This window comes from Erithacus rubecula, assembly GCF_903797595.1.
Source record: "Erithacus rubecula genome assembly, chromosome: 10".
NCBI classification, from domain to species: Eukaryota; Metazoa; Chordata; class Aves; order Passeriformes; family Muscicapidae; genus Erithacus; species Erithacus rubecula.
In genome coordinates, this window is record NC_136662.1 from 1,309,799 (window position 1) to 1,337,481 (window position 27,683).

A 27,683-nucleotide genomic window follows, 5' to 3' on the forward strand; every position below is an offset into this window, starting at 1 on the left:
CTCAATCAAATCTGGGAATGTTTTCCAAAGGACACTGTAAGATGCCTGTGTGTCCCACAGGTTACACCCTCACTTCCTTCCGGCCCTGTCCAATTTCAGATTCCTCATTAGGAACTGCCAAAATCCCTGAGCTTTCCAAAAAAGCAAAACTTGGGAAAAAAAAAAAAAAAAAAAAAAAAAGGAATATTTAAGCCATCTGGTTTTTTATTAACCTCCACCTTGGAATGCAGCAGTTCCTTCCCATCAAAATTTGCCAGCAGGAATCAACAAGAGGAAAAAACCTCCCAGCTGGATAAAATTCTGGGCTTTATGTAAAATAATTGTGAGCTGGTGGTGGTGGGCAGCAGGTGATGGCACTCACACCTGGAGTGGAGCAAGCCCGTGGTGGGGCTCTGGGGACATCCCTGCACCTCATCCTTCCCTGCTGGAGCGACAGCTGCAGGCTGGGATCGGGGTGGGTGGGTGCACAGCACACCTCGCCAGGAATGAATGATGCTGCTCTGAGGCTCTCCTGGGGCAAGCAGGCCAGAGGATGACGATGAGAGGCTCAGTATAAATAGCCAAGGGGAAACGGTGGCTCCGGACAAAGGCCTAAAAAGGAGTTTGTTTGGCTTCTCCTGTTCAGCAGGTAGAAAAAACAACATCCTCCTCCTGAGTGCATCACCTTCCTCATTGAGAGCAATCTGTGTCAGAGGAAGTGATGTGGGATTCAGCCCTCTCGCAGCTGAGCTCCAGGATGCTGCTGCTGGGAAATCCTTGCTGTCCCCAGAGCCCCAGGTTGGAGGTGTCCCCCTTGACATCTGCCCTCGGGCCACGAACAGCTCTGCTGAGACTGGATCAGCTGGGTACACCAAGTGTGGGGTTTGATCCTTTCATGGGCCAGTTAAGAGTTGGATTTGATTCTGCTGGATTCCTTCCAACCATTCTGGGATTGCTATTGCTCTGTGGAGCAGGGGTGGGAATGCAGGACTGTGGTTGACTGAATGGAGGTGCTGCCTCTGCTCCGAGCTGGGCACACATGGAATGGCTGGGATAGCCAAGGTGGCAACAGGGTGAAGATCATGGAATTGTTCAGGCTGACAGAAACCTCTGAGATCACCAGGTCCAGCCCAGCACTGCCAAGGCCACCACTGACCCAGGTCCCCAAGTGCCACATCCACAGGATTTTTAAATCCCTCCAGTGATGGGCACTCCACCACTGCCCTGGGCAGCTGTGCCAGGGCTGGACAACTCCTTTTGTGAGGAAACTCTTCCTGAGGGGCCATTCCCTCTCTCCTGTCCCTGTCCCCGTCCCTGTTCCCAAATCCCCCCAGTGTCCCCTCCTGGCAGGGAGTTGTGCAGAGCCAGAAATTCCCCCTGAGCCTCCTTTTCTCCAGCCTGAGCCCCTTCCCAGCTCCTCAGGGATTCTCCAGCCCCTTCCCAGCTCCTCAGGGATTCTCCAGCCCCTTCCCATCTCCTCAGGGATTCTCCAGCCCCTTCCCAGCCCCTCAGGGATTCTCCAGCCCCTTCCCAGCTCCTCAGGGATTCTCCAGCCCCTTCCCAGCCCCTCAGGGATTCTCCAGCCCCTTCCCAGCCCCTCAGGGATTCTCCAGCCCCTTCCCCAGATCTGTTTCCTTCTCACTCTCCAATCCCTCAATGGTTTTTTTGTAGTGTGGAGCCCCAAACTGCCCCCATGATTCATGGTGGGCATTACACAAGATGAAACACATTCCTTGCTCCTCAGGGAGGACCTGAGGGATGAGGGGATGAGATGACGAAGAGATGAGAGGATGAGGGATGGACGCCATGAGGGGATGACATGATGAAGAGATAAGAGATGAGGGGATGAGGGAACAAGAGGATGAGAGGATGAGATGATGAAGAGCTGATGGGATGAGGGGTGGATGCCATGAGGGGATGAACGAATCAGGGGCTGAGAGTACCAATGGATGAGAGGACGAGAGGATGAACAAATGACGGGCTGCGACGACAAGAGGACGAGGGGTGGCTGCCATGAGGCGATGAGGGCTGAGCTGATGGAGAGATGAGGGATGGACGCCATGAGGGGATGAGATGACGAAGAGATAAGAGATGAGGGGATGAGGGAATGAGAGGATGAGATGATGAAGAGCTGATGGGATGAGGGGTGGATGCCATGAGGGGATGAGGGCTGAGCTCACGAAGAGATGAGATGAGGGGCGGCCGCCATGAGGGGATGAGGGCTGAGCTGACGAAGAGATGAGGGGCGGCCGCCATGAGGGGATGAGGGCTGAACAGACGAAGAGATGAGGGGATGAGGGGCAGCTGCCATGAGGGGATGAGGGCTGAACAGACGAAGAGATGAGGAGATGAGGGCGGCCGCCATGAGGGGATGAGGGTTGAGCTGACGAAGAGATGAGGGGATGAGGGGTGGCCGCCATGAGGGGATGAGGGCTGAACAGACGAAGAGATGAGGGGATGAGGGGCGGCCGCCATGAGGGGATGAGGGCTGAGCTGACGGAGAAACGAGCGAACGGGCCGGGCCGGGCCCCATGAGGGGAGGGCAGACAGCGCCCCCTGGCGTGGCGCGCACGCCGCGGCCGGGCCGTGAGGCCATGGCGGAGCTGAGGCACCGCGGCCGCCGCTCCCGGGCCCGCCGGCTCCTCTCGGCCCCTGCCCGGCTCCTCTCGGCCCCTCCGCCCTGCCCAGCCCCGCCATTCCCGGCCCCGCCATTCCCGGCCCCGCCGCCATTCCCGGCCCTGCCCGGCCCCGCCGCCTCCCCTCGCCCACCGAGGCAGCTCCAAAAGCCAGGCTTACTTGTTGGAGGTGCCGTGTAAATTGGTGAGCAGCGTGAAGTTGTTCCTCACGCTTCTTAGGCTGGCCAGCACCTGAGGGGGACAAAACAGCGGGTGTCACCTTCTTTGCTTTAATGCTTTAGAAAAAGTGTTTTAGAGGCCGATACGCCACCGACTCACCTGGGCGAAAGGTGTGACAATCAGGTCGTCGCCATGCCTAAGGAAAAACGGAGAAAATGCTTAATTTCTGTACAAATTTACCTTCAAACAGAGCGAAATTCACCTCGGGGAAGGAGCGTTTTCCCGAGGGGGTTTTCCTCGCCAACGAACCCGCGCAGCATTTAGTTAAGAGCACACAAAAAGTTGTTCCTGATGGAAAGGTCACCAAAACAACCGGCTGGAGCGAGCGCTCCGACTGGGAACGCCGGGCAATAAAAGCCAGGAAATTCAAAAGTTGAGGCTCAGGCTTGCACCGTGGTGGAAAAAAACCAACCGTAGTGGTGCGGGGAAAGGTCACCTTTGAATTTCCTGGCTTTTGTTGATCTCTGTCGCAGTCTTTAATCTTGTTCAGACGCCGGGTTTTGTCCGGTTGTTTTCATCATGGAAGATTTGAGCAGAAGTTGTGAGCGAAATACATCATTGCCAGCAGTAAGAGGGATTTTTTTTTTTTTCTCTTTTTTGTGGTACTAGTTATGGTACTTGTGTGTGTATGGAACATTCTGAATGATTTACCTAACTGAGAGATGGCAGGGTGTAGAATTATTGAGAGGTTTGGGTTGGCAGGGAGTTTGAAGCCCATCCAGTCCCAGCCCCTGCCATGCAGGGATATTTTATCCCCAGATGGATCCAAACCCATGCAGCCTGGCCTTGGGCACTGCCAGGGATCCAGGGGCAGCCACAGTTGCTCTGGAATTCCTTCCCAAAATCCCACCTCTCTGGGGAATTGTCCATCAGTGCTGGACCCCTCCAAATTGGAATTCTCCCCACTGTGCTGCTGCTGAGGTCATCCCCTTGTCCTCACTCAGGTATCAGTGCTATTAAGTGTAAATTTAATTAAAATTGTCTCCACACTGATGGAGACTCTCTCTCAAGTGCTAGGATGGACACAGCCATGAATTCAGGGGAAAATATGGGATTCCCCCACCCCAGCACACTGCTGGGAATTATTACAACCCACCATTTACACCAAACACTATTTGCATAATTTCAAGTATTTCCTTCAATAAATATTTACTCCGTTTTAGCTCACAGCAGGGATATTTTCTCTCAGAATTCTCATGGATCTGGCTAATATTCAGATTTCCATTCCGTGACAAAACTTTCGCAACTGTTCAACTTTGTTTAACGAGCACTTTTTTTATAGCTTAATGGCCACTTTAAAACTTTAAAATGTGCCTTTCACAATAAAGGGCTGGGAATCCATCTGGGGCATTGATCTTCTCCAGCTCAGCTGTCTGTCTCGGCTCATTTTCCACTCAGCTCTGAGGAACAGCCCCCAAAACAGGATGGGGAACAGCAATACTGAAAATAAAAGTACAACACAACTTCTCTGCTACTCCAGGATACAACTTTGAAAGTTCTTCAGCTAAATTCTGGAGAAAATGGGAATATTTGAAGGATGGCACGGGAATATTTGAAGGACATGGCTTTGAAAGTTCTTCAGCTAAATTCTGGAGAAAATAGGAATATTTGAAGGATGGCATGGGAATATTTGAAGGATGGCACGGGAATATTTGAAGGATATGGCTTTGAAAGCTCTCCTGCTAAATTCTGGAGAAAATGGGAATATTTGAAGGATGGCATGGGAATATTTGAAGGACATGGCTTTGAAAGCTCTTCTGCTAAATTCTGGAGAAAATGGGAATATTTGAAGGATGGCACGGGAATATTTGAAGGATGGCATGGGAATATTTGAAGGACATGGCTTTGAAAGTTCTTCAGCTAAATTCTGGAGAAAATGGGAATATTTGAAGGATGGCACGGGAATATTTGAAGGACATGGCTTTGAAAGTTCTTCAGCTAAATTCTGGAGAAAATGGGAATATTTGAAGGATGGCATGGGAATATTTGAAGGATGGCATGGGAATATTTGAAGGACATGGCTTTGAAAGCTCTTCTGCTAAATTCTGGAGAAAATGGGAATATTTGAAGGATGGCATGGGAATATTTGAAGGATGGCACGGGAATATTTGAAGGATGGGAGAGGATGTTGGATCAGCACCTCTTTTGTGCATTGCAGCTATGGAAGGTGCCAGTACCACCCATAAGCTTTTGCTAACAGAGCTCCGGGGGTTAGAGCAGCACACAAAGCTCCTGGGGAGTGCAAAGCAGAGCTGAGTTGATGCTTACTGTTCGCTGGGCAGGGAGGAGTTCCTGGACATGGTCTTTGGTGAGAGGTCATAGTCGCTGTCGGATCGGTAGAGGAAGGACTCGCGGCGCTGGCTGTGGCCCGGGAACGTGGTGTGCAGGACGAGTCCCGAGGAGGAGCTGGCCTGCGGGTCCAGCGGGCTGCGCCCCGGGGACGGGCCGTTCTCCACATCGAAGCTGCCAAAGGAACAGAGCGCGGCTCACACGCTGCAGGAGCGCGGGGCACCGGGGGAGAGCCCCGAGTCACCGTGTCACCGTGTCACCGTGTCACCGTGTCACCCCGGGGAGAGCCCCGAGTCACCGTGTCACCGTGTCACCCCGGGGAGAGAGCCCAAAGTCACCGTGTCACCCCGGGGAGAGCCCCGAGTCACCGTGTCACCCCGGGGAGAGCCCCGAGTCACCGTGTCACCGTGTCACCCCGGGGGAGAGCCCCGAGTCACCGGGTCACCCTGGGGGAGAGCCCCGAGTCACCGTGTCACCGTGTCACCCCGGGGAGAGAGCCCCGAGTCACCGTGTCACCCCGGGGGAGAGCCCCGAGTCACCGTGTCACCGTGTCACCTCGGGGAGAGCCCCGAGTCACCGTGTCAACCCCGGGGAGAGCCCCGAGTCACCGTGTCACCCCGGGGAGAGCCCCGAGTCACCGTGTCACCCCGGGGAGAGAGCCCCGAGTCACCGTGTCACCCCGGGGAGAGCCCCGAGTCACCGTGTCACCGTGTCAGCCCGGGGGAGAGCCCCGAGTCACCCCCGGGGAGAGAGCCCCGAGTCACAGTGTCACCCCGGGGGGCGAGCCCCGAGTCACCGTGTCACCTCAGTGGGGTGAGCCCCATGTCACCCCAGTGTGGCTCTCCCCGTGTCACCCCAGTGTGGCTCTCCCCATGTCACCATGTCACCCCAGTGTGGCTCTCCCTGTGTGGCTCTCTCCATGTCACCCCAGTGTGGCTCTCCCCATGTCACCATGTCACCCCAGTGTGGCTCTCCCTGTGTGGCTCTCTCCATGTCACCCCAGTGTGGCTCTCTCCATGTCACCCCAGTGTGGCTCTCCCCGTGTCACCCCAGTGTGGCTCTCCCCGTGTCACCCCAGTGTGGCTCTCCCTGTGTCACCCGCCTGCGGTGCTGCCCGCTGTGTCTCTCTTGTGTGCCAGGAGCCCTTTTCCTGACCACAGACATTTGTCCCATTTGTCCCCAGGCTCCTGCCCTGCCTCTGCCCACTCGTCCTTCTCCCAGCTCGGCACAGCTCTCGGCAGGTGAGGAGGGCAGGGCTAGATCAGGGTGATGGAGAATCCATCCCTGTGGGGGTGGGAGGCCCTGCATCGATTCCCAGAGCAGCCCTGGATCCCTGGGAGCATCCAAGGCCAGGCTGGATGGGGCTTGGAGCAGCCTGGGATAGTGGAAGGTGTCCCTGCCATGGCAGGGGAGGAATGAGATGGACTTTAAGGTCTCTCCCAACCAAACCATTCCAGGATTCCAGGATTCTAAACACCCCACTCCACCCTCAAGGCCTTTTGCACAAGCCCCGAGGTTCAATTTCCCAAACCTCACTCCAAGTGTTACAAGAACAGGGACTGAAAACAGCACAAAGTGACAACAACTCTCCAGCCCAGCCCTGTCCCATCTGCTCTAGAGCCAAACTTTGGAAATGCTGCAAGATTTGTGAGCCCCAAACAGCTGTGGTGTGAAATGAAAGGCTGTTAAAAAAAAAAAAAAAAAAAAAGCACTAAACCTTTTGTCACCTTTTCCATCTTACACCCACTTTCTTGAAGTTTCACAACTTGGCTGCTGCAACGTGTGGCTGAAGTCACCCTGGCCACTCCAGCAAGTGACACTCCTCATAAAGGCTGAAAATGAGCAGGTTGGCCTCCTTTGCCTGGGCACATTTGGGCCTGATAGAAACAGCAGATGTGTGACCATGGCCAGAAAGCCAAGGGAGGTATGGCCACACTCAGGAGGAGTTTCCTTGCCTTTGGAAGTCAGGTTTTGACTCCTTGCAGTAGGAGCTGAGTGCTTGATCCATGCTGGATGTTGTCCCACCAGGGGTCCCTGCCATTCCTTTCTCACTCCCTCCACTCCTTAATCCAGAACAGTCCCTGAGTGGCAGGGAAGACCCCAGCTCTCCCTGTTCTCTGCAGAAAGAGCTTGAACTGCAGCAGGCAGATCACATTAATGCCTGAACTTGCCTGAATCCTGCAAGTTTCCCACATTTCTGCATCACTGGGACGAGCTGGACACATTCAGGCTGCCTTGGTGAGGAGCCTGGCACAGCCAGTGCCCAGCTGGGAATTCTGTGGCTGCTCCAGGTCCTGCTGCCTCCTTCCCCTGTTCCCTGTTCCAGCAGCTGGAATGCTGCCCTGCAGATCACGTGGCTAATCCAACTGAAAAGTGCTTTTATTCCTTGCTCAGGTTCAACGTGCAGCCACACCAGGCTGCTCAGGCTCTGCTTCCTCGGCCCTGATCCAGCACTCAGCCACCCATGTGCTCAGCCAGACTTAACAGAAAACTCCCCAAAAAGTGACTGATCCCAGAGTTTGGAGTTACCTTTGCCAGGAGTGAACAGGCACTCCCAGAGGTAAAGCTGTGAGCAAGACCCTCAAAACCCAGGAATGACTCTGCTGTCACTGCTTTTTAATAGTTCCAAGAACTGGAATATGGGAAAATATTCCCCTTGGATGATCCAGCCTTAGGAAAATGTGATCTGACACACACAGAGCAAGAGCTGAGCCTTGTGTTTGTCACCAGTTGCCCCTGGTTTGCACAACACCCACCTGGAACTGTGTCCTGATGCCAAAAACATCCCCCAAGCAAACATTTGCTGGAATTGGTAAGAACTGCAATGGGATTGTAAAGTTGCCTTCCCAGAGCTGCATTTCCCACTATTTTTTTTTTTTTTTATTGGAAGTTAACTGCTGAGCTCTGCTGGAAAAACTTCATCACCATGTTCAGAACACTGCACAGACTGTGAGGGTCCTCTCCAAAGTCTGCACACCCCACAGGCTTTGTCCAAGTGGAAAAAAAAGCTGCATTTACCTACTTAAAAATAAGGATGGAAGAGTACAAAGCACAAAATTTCCTTTTTCAGTTTATCCTTAAGTAACAGCACTCAGAGTGAGACACACCATTTGTGAGACAAATTGTGTTATCTAAACATATGGGCCAGAAATTTAATATCTAAGGCTCCTCTAAATCCTTCAGAAATCCCTGTCTCACTAGGACATGTGGGAGCTGCCAGAATTCCCTGCCTGCCTCCAACCTGTGTTATCAAATTTATTTACCAACATTTCCCAGTGCTGGACACTCTCAGGGGTGAGCAGAGCCCACCAAGGGATTCCAGGGAATCAAAGAGGCTCCAGAGGAGGGAAGGTGACAGAAGCACCAGAAGAGCTGCCCAGGGCAGTGGTGGAGTCTCCATTCCTAAAGTGATCTAATGCCATGAAAATGTGGATATGGTCAGTGGTGGAGTCCCCATTCCTAAAGAGATTTAAAGCCATGAAAATGTGGATATGGTCAGTGGTGGAGTCTCCATTCCTAAAGTGATTTAATGCCATGAAAATGTGGATATGGTCAGTGGTGGAGTCTCCATTCCTAAAGAGACTTAAAGCCATGTAAATGTGGATATGGTCAGTGGTGGAGTCCCCATTCCTGGAGGGATTTAAAGCCATGTAAGTGTGGCACCTGGGGACACGGTCAGTGGGGGGAATGGATAGGTTTGGTCACCTTGGAAATCTTTTCCAAGTGACTCCACCACGGGTGTGGGATGAGCCTCAGCCCAGCCCGTCCTGTCTCCCAGCAGGGCAGAGCTGGGATGGAAAGGAGCCTTTTCCATGTTTGTGTCCAGACTGCACTGCCAGCTCTCTGAGATGGAGGAGCAGGGAGGGCAGGGGGGCAGAGGGGCAGCCGCAGCTCCATCCCTTCACCCCGTGAATCCCAGATTTAGGGAAGCCTTAGAGAAGGAAGGGGACAGCAGGTGGCAGGAGTTAGCTGCGAGCCAGCACGGTCCGGGCATGGCAGCGCCGAGCCTGGGATGCGAGACACGGTAATGAACAGACAACGGCGAGCCAGGAGAAATCATTGTAAAACACAGCGAGTCACTCTGCAAACAAAGAGAACTGCAAACAGCAGCCCCAGCTGCTCCAGCGCTGCGGAGTTACTGTAACAGCCCCGCCATCGCAGCACCTCCCGAGCTGAAGGACTCACAGCATCACAGCCCTGCACACTCCCCAAAATCCCCCCGAGCAGCCCTGTCCGAGCGCTGCTGCAGCTGCTCTGCAGCCCTGGGACCATTCCCTGGGGATCTGGGCAGTGCCAGCACCTCTGGGGAAAACCTGCCCCAAATCCACCCCAAACCTCCCCAGCACAGCCCCAGTGTGCCCTGGAGTCCTGTCCCTGTCATAGAGAAAAAATTGGTGGTTTCCCCTCCACTGCCCCTCAGGAGCAGCTCCAGACCCTGGAGAATCTCTCCTCAGTCTCCCCCAGCAGGAAAAGCCAAATTCCCTCCCACTGGCCATACTTCCACTCCAGACCCTTCACCAGCTCCAGGAACCCGTGTCCCTGGATTAGCATTGCCCACCAGCAGTCCTGGAACGTGGCAAAATTTGGCAGAAAGATTGAGAAGCAGGAATGAGCCATGATCTGGATGGAATTCAGAATAATTTGAGCAGTCCTTGCCAGTCAAGTGGTTTCCATGAGAGCTGCACAGCCCCACAGTTTGCTCTGGAGCATGAAACACAAACACATTTCAGCCCAGCACACCAGGCAGGCTCGGGGATTTTTGTTTATGTTGGGAATTTACACTTGTCCCAAGGATGACAGCACTGACTCTTCAGGAAGGTTCACCATCAGCTTTTCCTTCCCAGAGCCATTCCTGAGGACATCACTCCCCATCTCCTAACTACAGTACCCCCTTTATGATATCAATGTTTCCAAAATATTTCCAGAGGTTTAGGTGGACTTTGTTAATTAAAAATCCCATTTCTGAGATCCATTAATCTCACCAAGACATCCCTCAAGATTCTTAAAACCATAAAAAAGGAAAATGCTGTTCCTTTCACTGCCTGGCTGCTCTCTAATGCTGTGCACCTGTTCCCCATTATCTGAGCAGCTTGCTGCTTTTCCTAAATTATCTTCCATGTGGAAAGGGCTGTGCTTGAAACCATTAGCACTTAATGGGCCAGGATGGGGCACAGGGCTCCCTGGGGTGACAGCTCCCAGCTCTGCAGGAATTACTGACCTTCTTCCCCTCCTGACCTTCTACCACTCAGAGCAAACATTGTTACTCTCAGGAACCTCTTAAAAGTTCAAATCCCTCTGCTGGGTTTGTCCCTCATGTGTCTCCTGATTTTTCCATCCAGGTGCAGAGCTGCCCCAGCCCTGGGAACAGCATCAGCAGCACCTGGAGAGAGCCCAGAGGAGACTGTGGGGCTGCTGCAGGGCTGGAACCCTCTGGAGCCAGGCTGGGAGAGCTGGAGAAGGATCCAGGGAGAGCTCAGAGCCCCTGGCAGGGCCTGGAGGGGCTGCAGGAGAGCTGGAGAGGGGCTGGGGACAAGGGGTGGGGGACAGGCACAGGGAATGGCTGTGAGCTGAGAGAAAATGGATTTAGATGGGATATTGGGCAGGAATTCCTGGCTGTGAGAGTGGGGAGAGGCTGGGATGGAATTCCCAGATTTGCTGTGGCTGCCCCTGGATCCCTGGCAGTGCCCAAGGCCAGGCTGGAGCCTGGCACAGGGGAAGGTGTCCCTGTCATAGCAGGGTGGGATGGGATGATTTTTAAGCTCCCATTGAAGCCAGACTGGTCTGTGGCTCCATGACCCCACAGTCTGAGAGCTCAGTGTCCCCACACTGAGCCTGCAGCCCCTTTGGCACTGGCACAGCTGCTGGCACAGGAGCCCAGCAGCACGGGCTGCAGTGTTTGGAACAGGAGCTGTCAGCTGCTGCTAAACACAGCATTAAGCCTCTGCTTGTATCCAAAAGCAAAAATATGTGTTTACTTGACTCTGTAATCTCAGAATAAAGAAGTTCAAGGCCAGGTCGGACAGGGCTTGGAGCAATCTGGGCTGGTGGGAGGTGTCCCTTGGCAGGGGGTGGCACTGGATGATCTTTAAGGTCCATTTCAACCCAACCCATTCTGTGACTGGAATTCACTCTCCATTTCTGTTCTGCTTCATGGGTACAACAGGCAGAACAACCAGAGCACAAAACAGACCCAGAGCTGCTGCTGCTCCCTCTGCAACCCAAATCCACCTTCAGCAGAGCCCTGAGACAAAAACGAGTCCCCAGACCCCAGCAGCACCCTGGGGAGGCTCCTGCTTTGCACTGCAAATGTCAGGGATTGGATCCAGCACCGTGCTGGGCTGGAGATGGTTGGAAAAGTACAGCAGGAGGTAAAAATGAGTTTGGATTCTCTCTAATCATGAAGGGTTCCAAAAAACTTAATCCTTTTCATGTTTACTACAGATAAGCAGCTTGACATTATCCTGTAACAAGTGAACATCATGGGGTTGTTTTAAGTCCCCCAGAGAAGGAATCCTAAAATCCAGTTGTTATTTTTCCAAATGCACATCCTGGGCCATTTCATCCTCTTCCAATGGTTCTCTGCCATTAATCTCTGGAAAATGCAAGGCACAGTTAAACAAAGCAGACACCCCACCTCTATTTTTACTTCCAGAGCTTGGAAAGACATATGGATGTGAGCATGATCATTCCCAACACGGGCAGCAGTGCCTAAGGGCTTCTTCCTCCTGAAAATATTCCAGCCAACAACTGATGGAGCAGTTGCTCCCCTTCCTCCCCAGCTAAGGCACCACAGGGCATGACCCTGGCAGTGCCCAAGGCCAGGCTGGAGCAGCCTGGGACAGTGAGAGGTGTCCCTGCCCATGCCCAAGAGGATTTTGAAGGTCCCTCCCAACCCAGAATATGCCAGGATTCTGATGCCACTCCCTGTGCAGCTCTGCTCACCCTCCAGGTGCTCCTGCCCAGCACCCCCAGCTCAGCAGCACCAAACCCCAGCACCAGCTGTGCTTGTGCTGCATGGATGAACCCAGCTGAGCCTCCCCAGGGGAAAGCTGCTCCTTTTCCCTGCTGGGAAAGGCTGGAATGGCTGGTGGCCAGTGGCACAGGTGGCACAGGTGGCACAGGGACAGGACTCTGCTGTGTGCCAGGCTGCTGGCCCATGGCACAGCTGTTTCCACTCCAGCCACAGGGCAGTGTTTATCCCAGGCTGGCCTGGCTGCTCTGCTCTGCTCAGTGTCACTTCAGCTTCCCAGCTCCAGCCAAGCCCTGCAGCATTTCTCTGTCTCTCCCAATCCCCAGCACAGGGATGGTGCCTCCCGTGGCCTGGCTCTTGTGACAGGGACACTGGTGTCTCCTGGTGGGGCTCCAGGACACCTTCCAGCCCTTCTGCCTCTGGACAAGCCTTGGTCCCTGCCCAGAACCAGGGTGGGGGGATAATTCCACCCAGCAAGTGGAGCAGGGGCTGCAGGCTTTCCCCACTGGGATATTACCAGCAGCAGAAGGGCAATTCCAGCTCAATATTCCATCTTTTATTGATGCATCTTCAAGCATCTCCTAACCCTCTTAAGTGCAGTCTGCACTTAACTCCCCCCCACAGCTCTGATGGCAAAGCCAAGCCTTCAGCAGGGGTCTCCAGGGTCCAGCCCACAGGAAAACATTCCCAGAGCCAGCTCAGGAGCTGCTGGCCAGAGCCAGGCTTTATCCACCTGCCCTGAGCATCCTGGCACCCCTCCAGAGGCACTTTTCCCTTTTCAGGCAGGGGGAAGGCTCTGAGCTGCTTCATTCTGTCCAGCCACACTGGAGACAGGAACAAAGTGACAACTTACAGACACCACACAGTTTCCATTTCACCTGAGCTGAGCAGGCAGCCTTTGAGCTGGAAGATTTACACATTTCCTGCACTAATGTTTTAAATTCCCCCCAGCCTTTCCATGGTATCCAAAAGTCCAGCAGTGGGTGAGTGGAAAGCTGCTGTGCTTGGAAATGCATCCAGCCTTTCCATTTGATTCATGGAATAATTATTTGACCTGGTTTTTGGATTTATCTCCATAATTGGGATCCGTGGAGCCTGTCAGTAACAAGACAGCAAAATGTCCTAAGATGGTATTCAGATCATTAAATCCTTTGGAGATTCAGCCTTTAACAATAATTAATCCAGCTGGGTACATTTCAGCAAAATTTCCCTTGCTTCACATCTCTCAGCTGCCTGCACTCTCCATCCTTCCTATCCCCAGGAAAGGACACTGACAGCAAATGTCAGAGCCCATGGATGTGACTCCAATCTTTTCACAGCTCTCATTGATCATTTCAGAAGCTCAATGCAAAAACTGCCTCATCCAAACCATAGCACCTGCCACCTGCTGCTGCTGGAGGGGCAAATGGGAAGATCCTGGCCCTTGGCACCAAGTGTTTGCTCTGTCTGAGGGATTTGGATCATGGGCATGGTTGGGAATGGCACAGAGGGGTGTCCCAAGGGCCAGAGGCAAAGGCCACCAAAGGAAAAGGGACCTTGGTGCTGAAGGACAATGCTGGTGTGAAAACAAGAGGGGATAAAATGGACAGGAATAAAGTGAGGCTGGAAATCAGAGGGAAATGTGTGCCTGAAGAGCAGCCAGAGCACTGAACAGCTTTCCTGTGGGAGAGATGGGGGTAAACACCAACCTGATGCTATTCCTGGTGGGATTATTAGTGAAATCCATGAAACATTCCTCCAGGGAGATCCTAAAAAACCTTCCAGGGCCTCAAGGGGCTCCAGGAGAGCTGGAGAGGGACTGGGGAACAGCAGGATGGGGGGAATGGCTCCCCAGTGCCACAGGTTAGATGGGAGATTGGGCAGGAATTGTTCCCTGGGAGGGCGGAATAGAATTCCCTGGAATTCCAGAATTGTTCCAGAAGAGAGGCTGTGGCTGTCCCTGGATCCCTGCAGTGTCCCACCGGGGCTGGAGCAGCCTGGGGCAGTGGAGGTGTCCCTGCCATGCAGGAACCAGAGGAGCTTTGAGATCCCTCCCAGTGCAAACCATTCCCTGATTCCACAATTGTGTGAAATGCCCAGCTCAGGCACAGGCAGAGCCAGGGGAAGCAGAGCCTGCTAGCCCAGACAGTATTTCCATAAATTTGCATTTTTCCTAAGGCCAGTGAGGCAGAAGGGACCCTCAGCAGGGACAGCTCTGCCTGCCCACGCTGCCTCCCCTCCTCCTGCAGCTGCAAAACAAAACAGGGCAAAAGAGGGTCAAGCCAAACCCCAGATTTTCATTTCTGCCCTTAAATCACAGGGACTGCAGTGAGCTTTAATCACTCAGGACAGCAAACTGGACTGAGCAGCAGGAAAAGCTTCTCCAACGTGGAGAGAAGTCAGAGGTGGTGAGCAGCAAGAACAAAACCTTTGAAAGGAATGATTGAGAGGCCAAAAATCCAGGCAGGGCAAAAATCCTGCAGCACATTTCATGTGGTTTGTGCCAAATGGTGGGGTCAGGCAGCAAATCAAACCCTCTTGGGATGATTTTGCTGATGTGAAAACAGATAGAACGCTGCTGGCACCCAAAATATCATTTAATAACACTGTTAATGTTCCCCAGACCTGCTGCAGGGCTCATTTTGATCTTCCTTAATTAATGATCCTTCAGAAGCTCTGTTTCATGTTGAAAATCACTTGCTGCAATCACTGCTTGGGAGTCACTTCCTCCAAACCATAAAGCTTTTCAAAAGAAATAAGAGATGTGGGGGCACTGAACAAAATCAGCCCAAATCTAAAATCTGAAACAAGCCATCAAGTGCAGGAGCATCAAACAACACAACAAAGCAGCCACAGCCACTTGGAAATTTGGAATAAATAGGAGCAGGGCCCATGGTATGATTAATTACTGCTTAATTACACAGAAGGTGAAGTTTGCAGTGTGAGTAAGCACAAATGTGTGGGCCTGGCACAAAATCATTGTATCTGATTGCAGTTCAAGCTGCATCCCTGAGCTAACAAGAATTGAGCCATCCTGGGTGTTTTAGGGCATTGATAAAGGGTTTGACCTGAGCTAATGAAGAATGAGTGGGCAGAGGGAATCGATGGCCAAAGTGGATCCTTTTCAGAATATTGACTCACAGTGGGGAAACATTTGGTGTGCAGAGGAGGCACTGAGGGGCCACTCCCATGGGGAGGAAGAGATGTTTGAGTTCACTGCTGGAACACAGGAGAGAAAACAGCTGGAATTAGTGAGAAGCTGGTTAAAAGCACCTGAAATTACTGAGGAATTAGTGAAAACACCTGGAATTAATGAGAAGCTGATAAAAACACCTGAAACTGGTGAGGAGCTGCTGGGAACACCTGAAATAAGTGAGGAGCTGATTAAAAATACCTGAAATTACTGAGAAGCTGATAAAAACACCTGAATTTAGTGAGGAGCTGCTGGGAACACCTGAAATTAGTAAGGAATTAGTGAAAACACCTGGAATTAGTAAGAAGCTGATAAAAACACCTGAAATTAGTGAAAAGCTGATTAAAAACACCTGAAATATGTAAGGAGCTGCTGGAAACAGCTGAAATTAGTGAGGATTTAGGGAATACACCTGAAATTAGTGGGAAGCTGATTAAAAACACCTGAAATTAGTGAGAAGCTGATAACAACACCTGGAATTAGGGAGGATTTAGTGAAACCACCTGGAATTAGTGAGGATTTAGGGAAAACAGCTGGAATGAGTAAGGAAGTGCTGGAACAGATGTTTCCAGACCTCTCAGTGGTGCCAACGAGCAATGGCCATAAACTAAAACACAAGTTGCACCTGAACATGGGACAGAATTTCTTTACCCTGAGGGTGGCAGAGCACTGGAAGAGCTGCCCAGGGAGCTCATGGAGCTTCTCCCTGGAGACACCCCAAACCCCCTGGATGTGTCACTGCTCTCCAGCAGGAACCACCTCCCTTTGTCCTTGTGGCTTCCCAGGTCAGGAAATGTTTTTGTGGCACTGTGTGGATGTTCTGGGGCTGGCTGCTGATCTGTGACAGCTCTGGGAACCATCACCACCACAGCCAGAGGCAAACAAGGGATTCTCCTGATATCCCCCAGCCAGAATCCAAGGTGACACTCTCTATTAATACCCCAGTGTCACCCAGGGCACAGAAATGTCACACAGATAGCCAGGGCCTGCTGCTGCTCATGTGAGGAGAAACAAGATCAGGAGATAACAAACCCCTGCAGTGCCTTTGGGGGTTTGCCTTGGGCCAAGGTGCTGCTGTGCCTGGGCAGGGGGGCTGTGCAGGGCCCAGGGGGTGTCCTGGCTTGGGGGAGCAGCCTGGCAGGACTCACCCTGCAAGGTGAAAGGTTTCTGGCTGCTCACAGCACATTCATGGTGGCTTTTCTCTGTGCTAGGTCAAGGAATGTTCTCTGGGATTGATTGTAAAGCCAGCAGTGCTTCTCTGAGTGCTGTTAACTCCCAAAGCCAAATTCTGGCTTTTGAGCAAAGGCACAATGAACCCCAATCCTTCTTCAGGAGGGGGAAGCAAAAAGCCAGAGAGAACAGAGCCATGGCCACAGTGGTGTCCCCTGTGCCCTGTCCCTGCCTTGGGTGGCAGAGGGGCAGCAGGGCCACCTGGGGCAGCCCTGCTGGGGCAGCTCTTGCTGATGGGGCAAAGCTCCCTCCAGGAGCCAGAGCTGGCAGCTGGCTGCCTCCAAGAATCCAGAGCTGGCCCAGCTCCTCAAGCACAGCCCATCTGTGAGGAGAAAACAGCCCAGCTCGAGATGGAGTGCAATGGATGAGTTAATAAAGGCTGGTGCTCCATCCCAGCAGAGCTCCTGCAGTGCTCCCTGCTCACAATCATCTGAATGGATCCCTGCTACTTGAGCCTCCTCCTGCCTCAATGGAGCCATTGAAGCCCAGAATAGCTGGGCTGCCTGTGCTGCATCCTCACAAGAGGATGAGATTCTTGCTGCAGTCTAAGAAAGAAAAATCACTTAGCACAAATCAGCTCTTTTAAAACCACTGATTAAATAGATATTCACAAGACAGAGCACAATGGTTTGGATGGAGCCATTGCAACCCATTACACAGCTCCTCATTCATGCCCAGGAGAGCTTTTCCTTTGCTTCTCTAATAACAGCAGAGGAAATGAAGCCACGGAAAAGATATTAAATTGCATAAAAATAGGTGAGTGGCAAATTTACAAACACAGAGAAGGAGAGAGAGAGACAGGATTTGGGCTGGCAGTCCTGGCTGCCACTGCCCCAGCTGGGAGCCTGCAGCACCAGCCTAGAAATTCCACTGAGGGACAGTGGAATTCCAGAGTTTATTGAAGGGTTAGATGAGGGGTTGGTCAAAAGGAGCTGCTGCAGGGCTGGAGCCAGGCTGGGAGAGCTGGAGAAGGATCCAGGGAGAGCTCAGAGCCCCTGGCAGGGCCTGGAGGGGCTGCAGGAGAGCTGGAGAGGGGCTGGGGACAAGGGATGGGGGGACACACAGGGAATGGATCCCCAGAGGGCAGAGATCAGTGAGATACTGGGCAGGAATTCCTGGCTGGGATGGAATTCCCAGAGAATTGGCTGCCCCTGGATCCCAAGGCCAGGCTGGAGGGGTTTGGAGCAGCCTGGGACAGTGGAATTGTCCCTGCCATGGCACAGGGGGACAGGATGATGATTCCCAGATTCCTGATTCCATGGAATGTTCCCCCTGCCTGTGGATCCCTGCAGCCCCAGCCCCTCCCAGCCTGGATGAAGAACTGACCCTTGTCAGCCTCACACACCCCACAGCTGCTGATCTCATGAGAAGTGACAACTTCTTAGAGCTTTGACAATTTTCTGTGTTTCCTCAGGAAGATACAGTTTGTTGTTTTTTTTTTTTTTTTTTGTGTGTGTTTGTGTGTGTGGGGTTTTTTTGGTTTTTTTTTCCTACCAGAATCCACTTTTTAACACTTTTAATCTGAAATAAACCCATCCTATTCCATCTGTCATCAGCTGGGCTTTCTTTCCTGGAGTTAAACTGGTCTGGGAGAGCAGCAGTGAGGGCAGAGTTTAATGGAATAATTCTTACACTGCACAATTTGGATGCAGCAAAGCAAAAGGGGGTCAGCTTGTTCTTCCAGCCTCCACTCCAAACAATTTAATGTCTTTATGGATGAAAAATGTCGGCAGCCTTTTGTGATCTGAGGGAAACTGGGACATCCAATTCAAACCTCCACTCACAGACCTCGATTCCTTCAGCCAATATTTATTCTCTGGATTTTCCAGAGAGTTTTTTCATGCACTAAAACGGAGAGATACAGGCAGAGCATCTCCCTCAGTGGCCCAGTAAATCTCTGTCCTCAGGAGTGTCCCCAGGTGCCACCAGCTGGGATCCAGCTGCCCCAGGGCTGGAGGATTCATCCAGCACCGAGCTGGGATCACACACGGGATCCCTTCTGGTTTTTAGAACCAGATTTTGGTCACCAATGCAGTGTCAGCTGGCAGTGACTCACACCCTGTCCCGCCTAGCAAGGCTCAGCTCAGCGCCAAATCCCGGGATTGCCCCGGCTCAGCCCGGCCGGGAATTCATCCCGGTCCCGGTGATGCCGCCGGGTTTGTGTCGTGCCGGGAATTCTCCTTTCGGCCGGCACGGGGATGGGATGGGATGGGCTGGGAGAGATCCCTGCCTCCCTCCGCTGCCTTCAGCACCTTTCCCGGGGCTTCTCCTCTGAATTTTGGCCAGGGCTCAGCCCTGTCCCAGCCCAAACAAGCCGGGAATGCTCCATTCTGGAATTCTGGAGCTGGGACACACTGATCCCACAGGAGAAGGGGCTGGAGGGGGATGGTTCCCAAAAAACAAGAGTGGGGATCAGGGACTCTGAGACCGTGGGAATGGGATGGCTCACTCCTCACCCATCTGGGATTTTGGGAATATTTCTTCATGGAAAGGTTTTCCAGCTGCCCAGGGCAGGGCTGAGTCCCCATCCCTGGAGGGATTTAAAATCCCTGTGGATGTGGCAAGGTTGGACTCCATGGTCTGAGAGGGCTTTTCCAACCTAAACCATTCCATGATCCTACATGATCTTGGAGAAATAAAAAAAAATAATTCTAATTTGAAACAGCCAATAGGAGCTTGAGTGCTGCACCTGAGACAGACCCATCCATCACTGCCTTCAGATTCTGAAATAATCTCTCCTTCCAAACTCATTCCTAAACCATCTTTTAACATCTCTTCCTAAGGGAGTGATAGAAGTTGACCAGCAAAGTCAAAACAGAGCATAGAATAAAGATTAAAGCCAAATTATCCACGATCAGTGTAAAAATAATGGACTTCCCTAAGATAACTGGACACTAAAATGTGATTTAGAGCTTTCCAAGAGCTCTGCCAGCTCAGCCTCTGTGTGACTTTTGGAATATTCAGGCTGTGATGAGTTCACAGCACAGTTCTGAGATTACAAATGGAAGGATGTGGCTTTTTTCTCTTTTACTGGGGATTAAAATGAAGAAAGGTTTATCCATGTCCTCAGCAGGAGTGGAGCCTGTCAGGAGGCAGCACTTTGGAGAGGTGCAGCAAATCCCCAATTCCCTGTTTTGTCTCTCCTGGCTCCCAGGACACAGCAGGCTGGGAATGCTGCTCCAGAGTCTGGGAGCATCCCCAGCTCCTGCTCCAGCACAGCATTTCACACTTTCCTCTCGTTTCCAGCAAAAAAGTTTTGCCAATAATCTTCCTCTCACTTCTGGGGATGTTTTTCCTGGGATGAGCTCAGAGCAGTGCTGGGTGTTTATGGAAATAAGGACAAAAAAACTCCCTAAAAACTCCTGGATCTCCCCATCCCTGGCAGGGAAGAGCCAACATTTGGGAGGCACAGGGACAGTTCCAAGAGCTCCAGATCCAGCCCTTCTCCCACCCAACCAGCTGGAAATCCCACGTGGAATTCCCCTCCTGCCACTTGCCAAGACCAGATGATTTCATCCCTAACATTTGTTTATAAACTTCCAGACCAGTAAATGACAAGTGAAACTGTTTCACCAAAAAAAAAAAAAAAACCACAAAAAAAAGAGGTGAAGTTTGTGCAAATCCATCCCTGCTAAAGGCAAACAAAACAAAGAGGAGCAAGGGAAGATCAAATCTCTCCCTTCTCACATTAAGTCGCTCCCAGGATTTCATTTCAAAATCCAGGAGTGTGCTGCGAAGATTTTGTAATTACAAACCAATAAGAGAAATCATCCAGGAGGAATAATTACATAATTCCTGGCTGAACTGGCTGCTCAGAAGAATTCACAGCCTGGAAGAGCTGTAATAAATAGCTCCTCATCTCCTGGCTGCTGCTGCAGCTGATGAGTCACGGCTGTTCCCGGGACCCATCCCAGAATAGTCCCTGCTCCTGTGTGTGCTGCATGGAAAATCAGCCAGCAGGGGCTGCCTGGGAAATGGAGCAGCTCTGGGGGCAGCACTGATGTGCCATAAAAACAAAACTGGGCAATGTTTTACTGGGATGCAGGGAACTGGGAATGTCTCACTGGGATGCAGGGAATGGGGCCTGCAGGGATTTGCTGCCATCCCAAAGGATTGGGATGGTTGAAAGTGACCCCAGGGGGTTTCAGGGAGTGATTCCCCATCCCACATCTCTGGGCTGGCAGCACAGGAGAGCCCTGCAGCAAAACCAAGAGAGAGAAAAAGTCATGGAATCAGGAAAATAGAAGGGAACAGCTCCAGGGATGGGATGCAGGGAATAAAAAAGGAGGAGACTCCAGGCTGGGAGAGCTGGGAATGTTCACCTGGAGAGGAGAAGGATCCAGGGAGAGCTCAGAGCCCCTGGCAGGGCCTGGAGGGGCTGCAGGAGAGCTGGGGACAAGGGATGGGGGGACAGGCACAGGGAATTGTTCCCTGAGAGGGTGGGGAGACCCTGGGATGGAATTCCCAGAGAACTGACTGCCCCTGGATCCCTGGCAGTGCCCCAGGCCAGGCTGGAGCCTGGGACAGTGGGAGGGGTCCCTGCCCAGGGTGTCTTTCCATCAGGGGTGGAATTAAGGGATTTTTAAGGTCCCTTCCAACCCAAACCAGTTTGGGATTCTGTGATAATGCACAAGGAGAGGGGTTTTTTTTCATCCAAAAAGGAAAGTTTGGATGTTCCCAGGGCTCTTTCCAGTGAGTGTGTTGGAAGGTGAAGGCTGCACTTTGAGATGTGCATAAACAGCAGGAGATGAAAGAACAGAACCTGTTTGGAAATGAGGCTGTGAAGTCAGATGGGGAAAGGCCTTTCTAAGCCCTGTCACTCTGTCAGGCTCCTCCACCCAGGGATCTGTCCTACAATTCCCAAAGAATCCTGATATTCCCTTTGGTGTGGCACAGAAGGCAGAGAACACATACAGGTAGCTAACAGCTAATTACACAGGTACAGAGATTTTAATTGCATTGTGGAATCCCAGAATGATTTGGGTTGGGAGGGGCTTTAAAAATCCTTCATTCCCACCCCTGCCATGCACACTTGCACTGTCCCAGGGTGTTCCAAACCCATCCCTGGGCACTGCCAGGGATCCAGGGGCAGCCACAGCAAATCTGGGAATTCCAGCCCAGCCCCTCCCCATCCTCCCAGGGAACAATTCCTGCCCATCACTTCCCCTGGCAGTGGGATCCATTCCCTGTGTGTCCCCCATCCCTTGTCCCCAGCCCCTCTCCAGCTCTCCTGCAGCCCCTCCAGGCCCTGCCAGGGGCTCTGAGCTCTCCCTGGATCCTTCTCCAGCTCTCCCAGCCTGGCTCCAGAGGGTTCCAGCCCTGCAGCAGCCCCACAGTCTCCTCTGGGCTCTCTCCAGGTGCTGCTGATGTTGTTCCCAGGGCTGGGGCAGCTCTGCAGGTGGGTCTCACCTGAGGGGCTCCTGCAGGCTCCCCCAGCTCTCTCCAGGCAGGATGTTCCTGCTTTGCTGCCTGCAGCCCTGAGCTGCTCTGCCTGCCCAGCACAGACGTCAGTGCTGCCCCAGATACTGAGGCTGCTGCTCCTCTCCAGATTTCCACTCCATTTCCCACGTTATTCCAGCAGCTCTGGGTCCATCCCCATTTCACCCTTCCCACTACCCACATCCAGCCCTTCCCAGCTCCCTCTGCTCTAACACAGCAAACCAAAGTGTTGCTTTATGTTTATTTATCATTCCTCCAACCTTCACACACCAGGAATCCTCCTCACCCCTCTGCAGATCTGGATCCCTGCTGGCTGGGGGATCCCAGGGATGCCCCTGGGGCTGCCTGGGGATCCAAGGGATGCTCCTGGGGGTGTCTGGGGGATCCCAGGGATGCTCCTGGGGCTGCCTGGGGGATCCCAGGGATGCTCTTGGGGCTGCCTGGGGATCCAAGGGATGCTCCTGGGGGTGTCTGGGGGATCCCAGGGGTTTTCCTGGAGCCCCTTGTCCCTGTGGGATCCCAGGGGTGCTCCTGCATCACCCATTCTCATCTCAGCTCCCAGCCCAAGCTCCCCTGTTGGGAGCCTCCAGCTGAGCACTCTAACTCTCCTAAAATCCCAAATATCCACTCTGTCAAAGGCAGCTCCTGTGTCACTCCTGACTCCCAGAACAACCCCACTGATCCCAGCCTGGCTCCTGCTGAGGGTTCCCAGTGTGATCCAAACCCCACAGATCAAACACTTCCCAGCCAGGGAGGCACCACAGATCTGCTGCTTCCAACGGGGCAAATCTGATTTTTTTTGGCAGCAACCTATGGAAGAGTTTAACCCTGTGGGAGCAAAAACCCCAACACTACCTGGGCATCTTTGCCTGCCACATTTGCTTTTCCCAGCCCTCAGTTTTTGCTGTGTTCCTACCCAAAAAAGCATCAAATAATGCAATAATTGCAATAATCAACCCATCATGTTTCATTCATGGCTTCTAAAATATTTCATAAAGGAATCCAACCCTTTGGATTAATTTCCTTAATTCCCAAACTACATCTGTGGCCTCCATCTAAGAAAACAGGGATAAACATCAGGCTGGAAGATCCTGGAGCTCCCAGGGAACACCAAGCATCATTTCCTGGGACATTTCCTAGAATCCCCCAATCCCTGGGAAACAAAGGGACAGGGAAGGGAACTGCCCTAATCCCAAATTCCACAAGTGCCATTTGTATTGCAACCCCAAATTTCCTGCTGATATCCAATCCAGGCAAACCTAAACAGGCAGGAAAAAGAAATGTGGGAATCTCCCATCAGAAAAATGGGAGTTTTTATGAAGTTTCAGAGTTGTGGAAACCACCACAGAAATAGGTTTAGTTTTGTTGTTGCTCTTTAGTGGAATTAAGATGGAAATACAAAGACCTGAGGGAGGCACAGAAAAATTCCTTTAAAACTTCCCTCTGCAGTCCCAGGGATGATGCCAGAGCAGGGCTGAGCTCCCCCTGCCTGGGGTGGAAACTGCCTGGGAAGTTCCTGGAGAAATGGAGCTGATTTGGGAATAAACCAGGAACTGATCTAGGGAATAAACCCAGCAGCTGATTGGGAAATAAACCAGGAATTGATTTTAGGAATAAACCTGGAAGCTGATTTGGGAATAAACCTGGAAGCTGATTTGGGAATAAACTCGGGAGTGATTTTGGAAATAAAGCCAGGAGGTGAATTGGGAATAAACCTGGAAGCTGATTTGGGAATAAACCCAGGAGTTAATTTTGGGAATAAACCAGGAGCTGATTTCAGGAACAAACCCAGGAGAAGCTCTGGTGCCACAGCCCCACCTGCTCCTCCCACCTGCAGCAGCCCTGGGGCTTTGGTTGGATTTATTTTCTCTCCTGGAAAGTTCCATTTTCCACCTGGCAGGAGAGCCCAGGGCTGGCCAGGAGGAAGCTCTGACTGGGGATCTCTTTGGAAGGGGATCCAAGCAGGAACTGGAGCCCCTCCAGCACTGCCAAGGACTCTGAGGAGCCCCAGGGAGATCCAGGAGTTCTCCTCCTGTCCTTCCCTGCTCTCCAAACTCTGCATCACTTTTTTTTTTTTTTCTCCTCATCACCAGGATGAATAAACTTAAGAGTTTAATTTTCCATAGTGCTACATAGAGTGATGATAATTTGATTTCTCCCTGCACCATTTTCCCTGCTGTGTCCTGAGATTTCATCCCAGCCACATTTCCCCCACTAATTCCCATTTTTCCCAGCATTTCCCACTCCCTGGGAACATCCCTGAAAACCCACAGGACCTGTGGGATGAGGCATCCCAGCAGGAATCCATCAGCTCAGTGTCATGGCTTGGTTCCCCACCGAGCTCCTTTGCAGCATTCCCAGACTGAGACAATTAACACGTTTTTCCCAGGCTTTTCCTTCCAACAAACAGCTAAAAAAAAAAAAAAAAATAAAGAGAAACTGCTCTGAAAGGCTCGCAGGCATTTTCTGTCCTAGAATTTAGAGTTACATAAAAAAAAAATAAGACTTATAAATAAGAATTTACATTAAAAAAGCAACAAAAGCACCCAAGTAATTGGAGAGAAACAGACCCTACAAAACGATGAATAAAACGATTATTAAGCCGAGCAATGATTGTATCACCTCGAAATTTTTTTTTTTTTTTTTTTCTCCTGGGATCAAAACGCCAACTCCAGCATTTCACACATCCCAGCTGCCGTTAATGGTGCCGGACAAAGGCGGGAGGGATTTGGGGTGGGATGTGCGGATGCTCCCATTGCGATCATTGACGTCAGCGGGAGCTCTCCGAGCTCGCCGGGTGAACTCAGCAAGGAAAGGCTGAAAAACCTCCAGCAGCACACAAAAAAAGGGATTTTTTTTTTTTTTTGTTTGCTTTTCTTCGCACCCTTCACCGAGTTTTTAAATAAAAAAAAAAAAACCTCGCGATTAAAATAAGCTCTGCCCGTGGTGGGAGAATGGGATGAGAGGATTTTGGAAGGGTCATTCCAGCCCACACCAGGCTGGGATTTTAGGATCAAGTGAACCAAGACAGTGCAAATGCTGTGAAGGACACTTTGTGTGCTGCCAAAGGTGGTGGAACAGCTCTTTTCACACGGTTTAGGGAATGGTTTTCCAACCCTCAATAAATAAAACACAATTTCACAGTGTATGGAATGAAGGTGTGTGATATTAACTGGGCTTGACTCTCCAGCTCAGGATATTCTGTGAATCCAGGATTCCAGGATTCTGTGATTCCAGCATTCCAGGATTCCAGGATTCCAGGATTCCAGCATTCTGTGATTCCAGGATTCTGGGATTCCAGGTGAGAGGAATGTCAGATTTATCTTTACAAACGAGCTGTGGATCTGCTGATAGATAAAACCAGCACTGAGAGAAAAAAGAAAGAATGGGGTGGATTCCACTGATTGATGAATGGGAAAAGAGATTTGCCTTTGCAAATAAACTGTTTGCTGGTAAATGAAATTGGGTAACAGAAGATGAAAGAAGCAATGGGGGGAAACTATGAATTCTATAAGAATTAAAAATTAAAAGGGAGGGTTGCACATGAGAGGGGAATCTCAGGTATCAGGTGTTTGGGAAGTGTGTGCCTCTCAAGTGCCTCAGCAATGGGGAAAGACAGAGGGAAATTTGGATAAAAATGAGGCTGCATCCTCCAAAAATCTGAGAGATCCCAGGGCAATGTCCCATGGCTTCTCCCTTTATTCAAATAAAGCAAAAAGCACTCCCCTATCTCCTTTTTGGACATAAACCTCTGATGTTGGTGGATGAATTTTCCTGACACAGGATTCTGTGATTCCATTATTCTATTATTCCATAATTCCATGATTCTGTGACTCTATTATTCCACAATTCAGAATCTTTCATTTCATAGTGAATGGGCAGCAAAGACATTCCCTCCCTGGTCCCAGAGCTCTGCCCTGATGGTATCTGGGCACTGAATCCTCTGCCAGATCCCAAAATTCCAGGCAGTGGGAACAGGAGAGGGGTGATGGTGACAGATTTGGGATTGCAGTTTGGAGGGAAAGGTTGTTAATCACACCTGGATTCCTTTGAGAAATCCTGAGGAGGCTCCTGTGGAAGCCAGGACTGGGAAAAGCACTGGAAAATCCTTTGTTTAGTTCTTAGGATTAAACCTGGACTGAGCTTGGGAGCAGAGGAAATTCCCAAATCCACCTGCCCTGCTCTCTGCTGGGAAGGGAGCTCAGCCAGAGGGGACACCTGGATTTATCCTGGGCAGAAAAACTTGAGCACAGAAGTGGCTGGGAATGCTGCCCAGGCCCTGGAAAAGCTCTTCCAATATTCCCACTTTCCAAGGGGACAAATTCTCCCATTATTCCCACCTTCCAAGGGGATAAATTCTTCCATTATTCCCACCTACCAAGGGGACAAATTCTCCCATTATTCCCACTTTCCAAAGGGATAAATTCTCCCATTATTCCCACCTACCAAGGGGATAAATTCTTCCATTATTCCCACTTTCCAAGGGGATAAATTCTTCCATCATTCCCACCCTCCAAGGGATAAATTCTTCCATCATTCCCCCCTTCCAAGGGATAAATTCTTCCATCATTCCCCCCTTCCAAGGGATAAATTCTCCCATCATTCCCACCTCCAGGGGGATAAGTGTCAGGGGCCTGGCTCAGCAGGAGGGGGGAGCTGCTCTCAGGTTGGCAGAGCTGTTCAAACAGAACAATTCACTGAACTTCTGGGATTCTTGTGCCTGACAAACTCCAGGTCAGCAGGAAGCCCAAATTTCCCTTATTAAATTTCACTTCTTTCTGCTGGAAGAAGAAAAGGAACTCCTTTTCCATCGTGGTGCTCACTGAGTGCCTGGGATTGCCTAACTGCCAGGGAATTGGAGCTAAAAGAAATCCATACCCAGTTCTCAGCCTCTGGAGAAGAGGGTTGGGGAAGAAATCCTGATCAAGATTTCAGAGCAGGAATCTGCATTCCTAAGCCTGCTAAGATGTGAGAGTGGAAAAAGCCCCAGAACTTCTTAGGAATGCTGAGAGCTGAGTTTGCATTCACAGGATCCTGGAAAAGGTCTCAAGGATCATCTCATTCCATCCCTGCCATGGCAGGGACACTTCCCACTGGGCCAGGCTGCTCCAGGGATCCAGGGAATGCCAGGAATTCCATCCCAGCCCCTCCCCACCCTGTGCCAGGAATTCCTGCCCAATATCCCATCCCTGCCCTCTGGGGATCCATTCCCTGTGTGTCCCCCCATCCCTTGTCCCCAGCCCCTCTCCAGCTCTCCTGCAGCCCCTCCAGGCCCTGCCAGGGGCTCTGAGCTCTCCCTGCATCCTTCTCCAGCTCTCCCAGCTCCTCCCTGCAGGCTCATCCCAAGGGGTCTCTGCAGCCAGGGGGACTCAGACTCTTGGACAGGGCAAGGAGCAGCAGGAGGGGGAAGAGCCTGGAAAAACAGCTCAGTGTGCAGGACAGGCAGAGACATCCATGAACTTGGCTGGGAAGTTTCCCATCCCAGTGAAGCTACCCAGATTCCTTCCCTGGAAGTGAAGATAATGAATGGAAACACAGAAATGTAAATACATCAGGAGCAGCCTCTAACTCTTATCTCCTGCCTTTCAAAAGCAGCAGGAAAACACAGCCAGGAATGACTTGAAAAGACCCAGCTTGAAGAGAAGGGAAAGGTCACTAAATACCAACCCTGTTCCTCCACCAGAATCCCTCTGGGTCCAGCTTCCCACCCAGCCAATTCCATCCCATCATTTTCTTCCCAATCCCCTTC

The 27,683-nt window shown here is 51.5% G+C and overlaps 1 protein-coding gene across 1 annotated transcript in view; it reads right to left on the reverse strand.

The window, feature by feature from the left end:
• Positions 1-27,683, reverse strand: part of PDE4B (phosphodiesterase 4B) — a gene marked incomplete at its 5' end in the record, with an annotated part of 152,268 nt that overhangs the window by 57,847 nt on the left and 66,738 nt on the right. The window contains 3 exon segments of the mRNA XM_079314452.1: positions 2,776-2,846; positions 2,934-2,970; positions 5,103-5,297. Of these exon segments, the coding sequence (XP_079170578.1) occupies positions 2,776-2,846; positions 2,934-2,970; positions 5,103-5,297 (303 nt within the window).